Source organism: Orycteropus afer, unplaced genomic scaffold, assembly GCF_000298275.1.
Source record: "Orycteropus afer afer isolate SDZICR_OR568_19922 unplaced genomic scaffold, OryAfe1.0 scaffold00067, whole genome shotgun sequence".
Lineage (NCBI taxonomy): Eukaryota > Metazoa > Chordata > Mammalia > Tubulidentata > Orycteropodidae > Orycteropus > Orycteropus afer.
Window position 1 is genome coordinate 5,229,107 of NW_006921654.1, and position 11,644 is coordinate 5,240,750.

At 38.5% G+C, this 11,644-nt stretch overlaps 1 protein-coding gene across 1 annotated transcript in view; it reads left to right on the plus strand.

Moving 5' to 3' along the window:
• The window catches only part of TANGO6 (transport and golgi organization 6 homolog), a 251,235-nt gene that overhangs the window by 128,562 nt on the left and 111,029 nt on the right, over positions 1-11,644 (plus strand). Inside the window, exon 15 of the mRNA XM_042780884.1 lies at positions 10,974-11,114. Within this exon, the coding sequence (XP_042636818.1) occupies positions 10,974-11,114 (141 nt within the window). The remainder of the gene's footprint in view (positions 1-10,973; positions 11,115-11,644) is intronic.

Below are 11,644 nucleotides of genomic sequence, written 5' to 3' on the forward strand. Positions count from 1 at the left end.
CTGGCTCTCACTTCTTTAGGATGTATGCCTAGTAATGGGATTGCTGGGTCAAATGGTATTTCTAATTCCAACTTTTTAAGGAATCACCATACTGCTTTCCACAGTGGTTGTATCATTTGACAGTCCCACCAGCAGTGTATGAGAGTTCCAGTGTCTCTATATCCTTGTCAGCGTTTGTTATTTTCTGTCTTGTTGCACATTGCTATTAGTGCTGCAGCAAGATGGTATCTCCTTGTTGTTTTTTGATTTGCATCTCTTTAATGCTTAATGATTGTGAACATTTCTTCATGTGTTTGTTGGCCACCTGAATATCCTCTTTGTTCAAGTGTCTATTCATGTCTTCTGCCCTCGTTCTTTAATTGGATTATTTGTCTTTTTGTTGTTGAGGTATTGGAGTTTTCTGTAAATTTTAGAGATAAGTCCCTTGTCAGATATGTCATTGCTGAATATTTTTTCCCAATCTGTAGGTTTTCTCCTCAGTCTCTTGGAGAAGTCTTTTGAAGCACATAAAAATTTAATTTTCAGAAGATCCCATTCATCTAGTTTGACTTCTGCTCTTTGTGCATTTGGGGTTATTCTTGTCAGTCTATTTATGCCATAAATTAGGGCCCCTAAATTTGCCCCTGTTTTTTCCTTGAGGAGCTTTGTAGTTTTAGGTTTCACATTTAAGTCTTTGACCCATCTGGAGTTAGTTTTTGTGTATGGTGTGAGGTATGGATCTTCCTTAATTTTTCTTCAAGTGGATATCCAGTTTTGGCAGCACCATTTGTTAAAAAGACCAACTCTTCCCCATTTAATGGATTTCAGCCCTTTGTCAAAAATCAGCTGACCCATAATGGAATACTATGCTACATTAAAAAACAATGAAGGATACACGAATCATCTCACAATGTAGATGAACCTGGAGGACATTATGCTGAATGAAATAAGTCAGTTGCAGAAGGACAAATATATGAGCTCATTACTGTAAAAAGACAAGGAAGGATTTGCTTAGGGAAGGGAACTCACTTTATAGGTTACCAGGGATGGGAATCAAAGGGAGGGGATAATTTCAGGCTAGTTGGCGGCCATATGCTGAGTTGGGTAAGGGGAGGGATGGTATGGAAACAGTCTGTGACCAGCATGATAACACTGGGGGAAAGGAGGACACTGATTTGTGCACGTAGATATATACAACAGAGGCTAATACCAGTATATCCATGATACTGCATTACCATTAATACCAAACACTAGGCTACAGATAAACACATAGACAACTGAGAAGATCAGATGGGGGTCAGTGAACAGGATTATACTCTAGGCCAAAGATAGATTCAGCTGAGGTTAATCTTGCACAGATACCAGTGATAGAAAATACTTGCAATCATTACAAAAGCAACAGAAGACAGGCATAGAGCAATCTATCATAGACAGCCAGACAGTGTGGGACAGAGCCAATGGATCTGCTGATTCAGGACCATAGTATTGGGGGAAACCAGATGGTAATTGGGGAGTAAAACCAAATGTACATGAAATGTCGAATGTAAAACAAATTCTGCTCTGTAAATTTGCATGTAAAGCACAATAAAAAAGAAAAAAGAAAAAAATATCAGCTGACCATAGGTTAATGGACTATTTCTGGATTTTCAATTCTGTTCCACTGTTCTATGTATCTGTTATTGTACCAATACCAGGCTGTTTCGACTAGTATGGCTGTACAGTAGGTTTTGAGATCTGGGAGGGTGAGACCCTCTGCTTTGTTCTTCTTCAATAGTGCTTTGCTTACCCGAAGTGTCTTTCATTTCCATGTAAAATTAGTGATTGGTTTTTCTATATCCTTAAAGAGAGTTGGTGGGACCTGCATTGAATATATAGATTGCTTTGGGTAGTATTGACATTTTTACAATGTTCAATCTTCCTATCCATGAGCATGGTATGTTCTTCCACTTATATAGATCTCTTATGGTTTCTTGAAATAGTTTTTTATAGTTTTCTTTGTACAGGTCTTTTGTGTCCCTGGTAAGATTTATTTCCAAGTATTTTATTTTTTTGGTAGCTATTGTAAATAGTATTGATTTCCTAATTTCTTTTACAGCAGTCTCTTTGCTGGTGTAGAGGAATCCAACTGATTTTTGGATGTTGAGCTTGTATCCCGCCACGATGCTAAATCTCTTAATTAGTTCCAGTAGGCTTTTTTACTGAGTCTCTTGGGTTTTCTGGGTATAGGATCATATCATCAGCAAATAAGGATAGTTTGACTTCTTCCTTACCATTTTGGATGCCTTTGATTTCCCTTTCTTGCCTTATTTTCCTGGCTAGGATTTCTAATACAATGTTGAATAGAAGTGGTGATAGAGGGCATCCTTGTCTGGTTCCTGTTCGCAAGGGGAATGGTTTCAGTCTCTCTCCGTTGAGAATAATGTTGGCTGTTGGTATGTATGTCCTTTACTATGTTGAGGAATTTTCCTTCTATTCCTGTTTTGCTGAGAATTTTTATCAGGAGTGGGTGTTGGATTTTATCAAATGCCTTTTCTATGTCAATTGATAAGATCATGTGGTTCTTTTCCTTTGTTTTATTTATGTGATGGATGATGTTGATTGTTTTTCTGATGTTGAATTATCCTTGCATACCTGGTATGAACACCTCTTGGTCATAATGCATTATTTTTTTGATATGTTGTTTGAGTCTTGGCTGGTATTTTGTTGAGGATTTTTGTATCTGTATTCATGAGGGATATTGGTCAGTAGTTTTCCTTTTTAGTGATGTTTTTGCTTAGTTTGAGTATCAAGGTTATGCTTGCTTCACAAAATGAATTTGAGAGGATTCCAGCCTTCTCTGTGTTCTGGAATATTTTCAGTAAGATTGGTGTCAGTTCTCTGAACATTTGGTAGAATTCTCCATCTGGGCCAGGGTTGTTTTTATTGTTGTTGTTGGTAATTTTTTGTGATCTGTTCAATTTCTCCTTTTGTTATGGGTCTGTTCAACTTTTCCACCTCAGTCTGTGTTAGTTTAGATAAGTAGTATGTTTCTAGAAATCTGTCCATTTCTTCTAGATTTTCACATTTGTTGGAGTGTGGTTCTTCATAGTATCCTGATATTATCCTTTGAATTTCTGTTGGTTCTGTTGTGACATCACCCAATTAGTTTCTTATTTGTGTTATTTGTGTTCTCTCTTTCTTTTCATTTGTTAAATATACCAGTGGTTTGTCAATTTTATTAATCTTCTTTGTTGATTTTTCTATTGTGTATTTTCTGTTTCATTGATTTCTGCTCAAATCTTTTATTATTTCTTTTCTTCTGGTGACTGTAGGCTTTTTTTGCTACTCTTTTTCTAATTTTTGGAGATGTTGGGTTAAGGTGTTGATTTTATCTCCTCCTTTTTTGATACGTGCATTTATTTCTATGAATTGGCCTCTGATCATTGTTCCATGTGTACTGGAAAAGAACGTATATTGTGCTGTTGGGTGAAGTGCTCTGTAGGTGTCTACAAGGTCAAGTTGGTGGATTGTATTGTTTAATTCTTCTGCGTCTCTGTTGAGTTTCTTTCCAATTGTTCTGTCTTTCACTGAAAGTGGTGTATTAAAGTCTCCTACTGTGACTGTGAAGCTGGCGGTTCAAATCCACCAGCCACTCCTCGGAAGGAAGATTGGGTAATTTACTTCTGTAGAGATACTGCCTCAGAAACCCAAGGAAGGATCACGGTAAGTCAGAAATGACTCAACAGCAGTGAGTTTGGTTTCTTGGTTTTACTATAACTGTGGAGTCATCTATTTGTCTTTTCAGTTCTGCTAAAGTCAGATTTATATATTTTGGGGGTCTTTCATTGGGTGCATAAATATTTATTATAGCTATGTTCTCTTAGGAGCTCTGGTAGCATAGTGGCTAAAGCACTTGACTGCTAACCAGAAGGCTGGCGGTTCAAACCCACCAGCTACTCCTCGGAAGGAAGGTTGGGCAATCCTACTTCCGTAGTGATACTGCCTCAGAAACCCAAGAAGGGGTCGCTATGAGTCGGGGCCGACTCGACGGCACATAACAACAACAACAACAACAACAACAATGTTCTCTTACTCAATCTGTCCTTTAATCATTGTATAATGTCTTTCCTTGTCTCTTATGGTAGTTTTTGTCTTAAAGTCAATTTGATCAGAAATTAATATTTCCACTTCTGCTCTTTTATGGTTGCCATTTTCTTTATATATTTTTTTCCAACCTTTGAGTTTTAGTCTATTTGTGTCTTTGTCTCTAAGGTGTCTCTTGTAGACAGCATATTGATGGGTTTTGTTTTCTTATACACTCTACTGCTCTCCATCTCTTTAGTGATGCATTTTATCCATTGACATTCAGTGTAATTATCGGCAGGTATGAATTTGTTGCTGTCATTTTGTTATGTGCTTTTTCATGGTGTTCCTGGTTTCTTTGTTCCATATAATTTTCTGTGCTGAGCTTGTTTTGTTTATGAATCATGTGATCGCTTCCTTCATTGCTCTTGTTTTAGTATGCTAAATATTTGTGCTAGTCTTCTTTTTTATTTTTATGTGAAGATTTATTATTTTTCTTTGGGGTTATCCTGTGATTTATAATTTTCTTCCCAGGTTTAGAACATTTCATTCTATCTTGCAACTTTCTTAACTTCCTCACCATTTAGAAGTTCAGTAGCTACACAGTATTTTCCCTCTTTGTGGTTTGTAGTTGTCCTCATTTGGCAGTTGAAGTCTCTGGTTCTTGTAGGCTTATTTACTTTGGATACTTCCATAACTGGGTTGGTTTCTGGGTTATGTCATCATGTGTATTAATGGTCGATTGTTGTTTGCTGTTGTTGGTTCTCTGTCCAAAGGCCTCCCTTTAGCATCTCTTGTAAGGTTGGTCTGGTTTTAACAAATTCCTTTAATTTCTGCTTATGTGGAAATGTCATGCCCTTTATACGCAACGTTTTGTTTTTCCTGTACTGCTTTTAGGATTCTTTCTTTGTCTTTGGTTTTGGTGAGTTTGATGATGCTATGTCTTGGTGATTTCCTTTTGGGTCTGTGTTGTTTGGGGTTCATTGGACTTCTTGAATGGACATATTCTCGTCTTTAATCATATCTGGGAAATTTCTTCCAGCAAATCTTTGACAGTTTCTCTGTGGTTTTATTTGTCTCTTCCTGTCTGGAATTCCAATTACACATTAATTTATTCCTTTTGATGGTATCTCACATGAACCTCAGGTTTTCCTCATTCTGTTTTGATCTTTTTTCTGATTGATTGCTTTCCAAAGAAGTATTCAGGTATTTGTCTTCAATCTCACTCATTGTGTTTTCCATTGATTCAGTTCTCCATTGATTCAGTTTTGCTCCTTTGCCCATTCAATGTGTTACCTATTCTGATAATTCAGTATTAATCTTCTGGATTTTCTACCTGTAGATTTTGTGTCACTTCTAATTTTTCATTTATTTTTTTATTTCATTCTTGTATTGTCTTCCAAAACAGGGTTTTCTCTGTGTTTTCCTCAATTTTGTTATTGTTTTCATTGATCTGTCTCTCAATCCATTGAAGATACTTAAATATAATCTTTTTTGAATCCTTATCAGGGAGTTCCAATGCTGTTTCTTCCTCAGGGATACATTCTGGGTCTATATCCTGGCCCCTTGTTTCTCCTGCTTTATCTTCTTTGTGTGGACTGTAATGGTCTGTTGTCTCCAATATATTGTGACATTTTTGTGTTTATATTTAATTGGTGATTGTATGTTGGAGTGATTTGCCTAAAATTTTTATTTTCTTTGTTTTGTTTTGATGTTTCTGAGTAAGCAGGGTACTGTGCCATTCTCTTTACTAGTTGGCAGCACTTATGTACTCACCTCCTGTCTCCTTTCCAGTCATCAGGCTCCTGTATGTCCATGCTGTCTTTGGCAAGTGGAACTTATTCTTAGGTCCCTGGAATCTGAACGAGAATGTTGTCACTTTAAATATCCAAAATGGCTGCCGCTTGTAAACATTCAAAATGGCTGCACCCTTCAGACAGCTGAAAGCACACAGCTCATTTTGTCTCCTTCTTTGCCGTTTCCCTTTTCAGTCGTCAGCCACCTGTGCAGTTGTCCATGCAGCACTTGGTGAGCAGGGCCAATTTTTAGGTTAATTTTCAGGTCCTGACACCACTTGGAAATATAAAGGCTATCTGTGCTGTCATGACAGCTGACAGTCTGCACCTCCGTTTGTCACCTTACTCATTGTTTTCATTCATGTTCTTTTACAAGTTGATGTTTAATTCCCTTCTGTGTCCTTCCTGTCAAAGCTCAGGGCTCCAGGATTGTCTCCTGTATTTGTGTCAGTTGGGTTCTCTTTTCTTTATGGAAGAGGGTTTGTGTAGTTTGTCTGCATATTCTACCATCTTACCGGAAGTCCTCTAGTTTTTCTTATATAAACAATACTACAGTGATGATTTAATACATAAGTAAATTTCTACTGTTTGAGAATATCTGTTAGGAGAAATTCCTAGAAGGAGAATTTCTGACTTATTATGGAATTTAGATTTTTAAATGTAACACACATATTCTTAAAAATGCACAACAAATTCTGTAAAATGTGAAACATTTTATTTCCTCATTCAAATAAATAAATCATTTTATCCCTCTTTCTGTGCTCACTCTTTAGGGGCAACCAAAACAGATTTGAATCCAGAAGGAAGCTGAAGCTGATAATTTGCTCTTGGCTAGTGACTTTCTTTTTACATTTAAGATGTATTGTTTTTACATTATTTTTTTCCTTTCTCTTATATTCTCAAATCCTAAAAGGGTAGATATGAAAGCTTCTGTTATGTTTTTTTTTTTAATAACAGCTTTATTGAAATATAATTTGCATACCATACAATTCACCTATTTAAAGTATACAATTCAGTGGTGTTTAGTATATCCAGATATTCGTACAACCATCACCACAATCAATTTTACATTTTCATCACCCTCAAAAAGAAACCCTCTACCCAAATATGTGATCATTTGTGTTTTTCATAATTTTGTTGGCAGACATACCTGAGAAATTAAGTGAGTAGATGATTTTCTAGGTTGGTGTGGGTATTTTGGAGGTGTTTATCTGCCTAGGGGAATTGAGGCAATTAGTTATGTAGTGGTGATAGTTTAGCAAGTTCCTAAAATAGGACCAGTCAGAAAAGTCATTTAGAATCTGAATTTCTTTCTTACGATGAAGAACACTGTCTAAAGCGGTACTGTTGTTTGATGCTGTCAGGTTGATTTTGACTCACAGCAACCCAATGTGACAGCGTAGAATTGCTCTGTAAGGTTTTCTAGGCTGTGATCTTTATGGGAACAGATTGTCAGGTCTTTCGCCCACAGAGTGTTGGGGTGAATTTGAACCACCAACTTTTGATTAGCAGTTAAGTGCTTAACCATTGCACCACCAGGGCAAGACTACATCTAACTTTTTGCTGCCGAAAGTCTACAAAATCACTGAGCTACATGCTGATGGGTCATTTTGAAGTCAACACTGATTTGGATCAGAATATATTTCTGGCTTCGTAACTTAAGTCTTTGGGAGGAAGAAGTTTATTTCACAAAATTGACTGGTTCTGTTTTGGTATGTGAAGTATTTCTTGTATTTTTCAGTTGGGTTAATTTCTCTGCTTCCTATACTTTGCCCTAAAGCACAGGTCAGAATGCTTTTATGAACTTTTGCCAGTTTTGAGTTCACCTTTACTTTCTAAATATCTGTTACACCACATCCTGAAATGCACAGTCATTTCCTGTGGTGAGAGCAGAAGTTGGTATCTCTCATACAATCATTTGGTTATCAACAAAGGGATTGATGTGTCATGTTTCCTTAAAGCCTGTTCTGGCCCAGAACTTACCCCATTTTCTAATTACAATGGAATGACCAAGTGTGCAGAGCCAGGGTTATATGAAGTTATGGCCACATTTCCTCATGTCAAAGTTCTGAAGACTTCTCAAATCAGAAACAAAAACAACCACACAAAATCTCATCTCTTTAATTGTTGTGCAGTCTTAAATATCACATATGATTCTCTTCACTGCTTGATGAGTAAGGGGGCACTGCCCTTCTTCTCTAGGGATTTGTTAATTCATAGTTGCCAACTGTATCTTAGAAGGTAAAATAGAAAAATCAGGGACCTTTTGTCAGTACTCTGTGGCGCAGACCAGCAGGAAGATAAGCCATAGCCAGTCTACCTGGGACTGTGGAAAGCAACGAAACTGTCCTTTGCTATTGGCAACCTTTTTATAGAAGGTTCAAACTCAAACTCACTGCCGTTGAGTCGGATCTGACTCATAGCGACTCCTCCTTGGGTTTCCAAGGTGGTATCACTATGAAAGTATATTGCCAAACTTTCCTTCCGAGAAGTGGCTGGTGGGTTTGAACCGCCAGCCTTCTGGTTAGCGGTCAAGTGCATTAGGACCTATGCCACCAGAGCTCCCTTATAGAAGGTTGGAGGAACTTAAAAGTTCCTTGGTAGAGTTAAGAATTTGACACTATGGGAAAAGCAAAAAAAAAATCTGGATTGTTCCTGTTTTTTTTATTTTGTTTTGTTTTGGTTTTTAATCTGAAAAAGAATGTGTTAGGATTCCTTTGGTGAAGGGGAAAAAAAAAGTAAAAGCAAATGGCATCAACATAAAAGGGTACTGACTGATATACCTAAAAATTCTCATGGGTAGAGATGCAGTGCAGTGAGGTCTGTTGTTGTTGTTATTTGCCCTCGAGTTGGTCTCGACTCATAGCGACCCCTCCTTGGGTTTCCGAGGCACTATCACTACAGAAGTAGGATTGCTCAACCTTCCTTCCAAGGAGTGGCTGGCCTTGTTGTGTAAGATTGTCAGTTTAAACAGGAGAATAATAAATCCAGATGAAAGGAGCTATTTTAATTGTCCAGCCTGAGATATGTGTTCACCCTGGAGGGAGAGAAAGTTGTTGTTAGCTCCACTCAAACCACATAGACTGAGAGTTGGGAGGGAGTTTTTCCGAAAGAAACACCAGGGTATTGTTACCAAAAGGTGAGAGTAGATGCTAGATTGCAGCCACAATGACTGTTCACTACTGAGAAGAAATCAAGAGCTAATTTAGCTTTGAAGTACGTATACCAGAATAATACGTACACAGATATAATAACTGCTCTCTGCTAAAGACTGATGAGAAAAATAGGCATAAATAATGGTAGGAGGGACTTTAGTAATAGTTTCAGAAAATCTAGATACGGATCAAAGTTGCATAAAGCAAATCCCATTTTCCCACTGATTCCCATTATAAAAAATCACAGCTAACCATATTCCTAAAAGGAAAAATACACCAGATTTCTGAGTTAAGAACAGAAGATGAAAAAGTACTTATGATAGCTACAGATCTTTAATGTGTAACAGACCTTATAATGTATCAGTGATGAAGCATCTGCCAGAATTATAGTTACCACCTTCCAGTTCACTTTTCCTTTGGGAATCTTTTAGAACTTGGAAGCTATTTTCTTTCTCTGTCTTAGTAAACAACTCATTTACCCTTTTCTTAAGACACAGACTTTTTTCCTGTGCAACTCCCCCATGGAACTTCAAGAACTTCTCCATCTTTTTTGCATAATTTAGCAAACGTGCAACTCTCATGTCTCGTTTTGCCCACAGGGAAGCTGTCAAATTCAGGCTTTGCTACAGCCTGAAACTCCCATAAGGGCAGAGCTTCTGCTTGTATCAAATTGGGGACCACATAAAGGACCAGGGATTCATGATTTAGGAGCACGTGCAGAAACTTCTTTGCTTTTTGGAAGCAAAGAAGAGGTGAGGGAGGAGGGCAGAAACGAGATTGGGAAGACAGGTGACAGTAGTGTCAGGTGTACCACCTTTATGGCTTACAGATGTGGTGAAGAGCTGAATGAAGAGAGAATGGAGTCCAGGTGACACCTAAGTCACAACCTACGAAGTAGAAAATATAATGCAGGCCTTGTTGGGTAAGATTGTCGGTTTAAACAGGAGAATGATAAATCCAGATGAAAAATGATGATGGATTTCATAAGCATTTATTATACTTTCTAACCTGAAAAAAGTCCAGCTAGAGGTTATGGACCAGGGTGGTTGAGGTAGAGGTGGGGAGAAGCAGCCTTATCCTGGATGTAGCTTGAATCCTTCCTTAGTTTCCTTTTCCTTTCCTTTCTTTCTTTCTTGCCATTCTATATATAATTCCCCTACCATCACCACCAAGTAATAGGATTTATATAGTTTTAAGGTCAGGCACTTCATCCTTGTACTGTCTTAGGGTTATACCTTTCCCTCCACCACCACCTTAGGAAGTTTGCCTAGGTCTGGGATCAGATAATGATGATGGTGTTGCAGAGTCTGTATTTAGGAGGCAGTGACGCAGGTGGAAGAAGGACTAGCAAGTCCTAGGAAGGGGGACCCAAGATCAGGATCCTCCCTTTTCTGTTGACTAGCAAATGCCACCCTAAGCTTAGGCCTCATACTGATCATGCTTGGAACACTGAAAATATTTCCTTGTGGAAATTGCTCTCATCATCAACAGTTTTATGGACAGAAATTACACTGGAATGGAGAACTGCAGCATAGGCAGAGAATAGCTCTGTGCTGTGCTTCAGGTTGATATGTTGGCAGGGATGATACCAGTCACAGAACCTAGAATCTCAGAGTCATGAACATTCCTAGATGGCATTCAATCCATTTTGTTCTCACTGTTGTATGAATCCCTATCATGATATGTAATCGTCTAGCTTTTGCTCTAATAGTCCATAATCCAGAAATCGTAGAATGTCAATGCTAGAAGTGACTTTGGAGATCATAGTGGGCTGAGACTAGATGGATCTAGGACTCTGAACTTCCAGACCTGTGTTCTTTCCACTCACTCTGTTGTCTCTCTGAATAAAGGGCAGCCCGTGGTGGTAGAGTTATAGAGGTGGATTTTTCTGTGTCTGTGTTCACCCATCACAGACTGTCTGGGTTTATCTGCCTTTCAATCCTAAGCAGTAATAAATCCTTTCTTTTTGTTTTCACCCCAGGGGTTGCCCTCCTATCAGATGCATACCCTGAGAAAATCTTGCTTGGCCTTTTGGCTCAGTATGACAGCAGTAAAGATAAGTACACGCCAGAGACCAGAATGAAAGTCGGAGAGGTTCTGATGCGAGTTGTCAGAGCATTGGGTAAGTTTTCTTATTATATTGGTCTTGAAAGGGGCTGAGGGATCAGTATAGCTTTGCAATCTAAACTTGTGCACCTGGAGGCTTGTTGTGCTAGCATGGAAACGCCAGTTTTAGGGGCTGAAACTAACTCCTCCCTATTTAAGGATTTAGTACAATGCCAGTCAAAGAGAATGGCAGCAATAGTGTCCATTTTCCTATAACTACTTTCTGTTCTACCTGCGGAGCTATTTTGGGGCCCTGATTTTCAATGAAGGTGGAGTGAGTTGTGAGCTTGCATTTGCAAGCATGAAAAGAAGACGAACGTCAGGGGAGAAAGGGATGTGCTCTTACCTAAGTGTCTGTTATGTGTCACATGGTGTGTCTGTATAATCTCAGCTAATTTTCCTATGAAAAAACTGTTGTTGGACCCATTTTATGGGAGCGCTGGTAGCATAGTGCCTAAGGCACTTGACTGCTCACCAGAAGGCTGGCGGTTCAAACCCACCAGCCACTCCTCAGAAGGAAGGTTGGGCAGTCCTACTTCCGTAGTG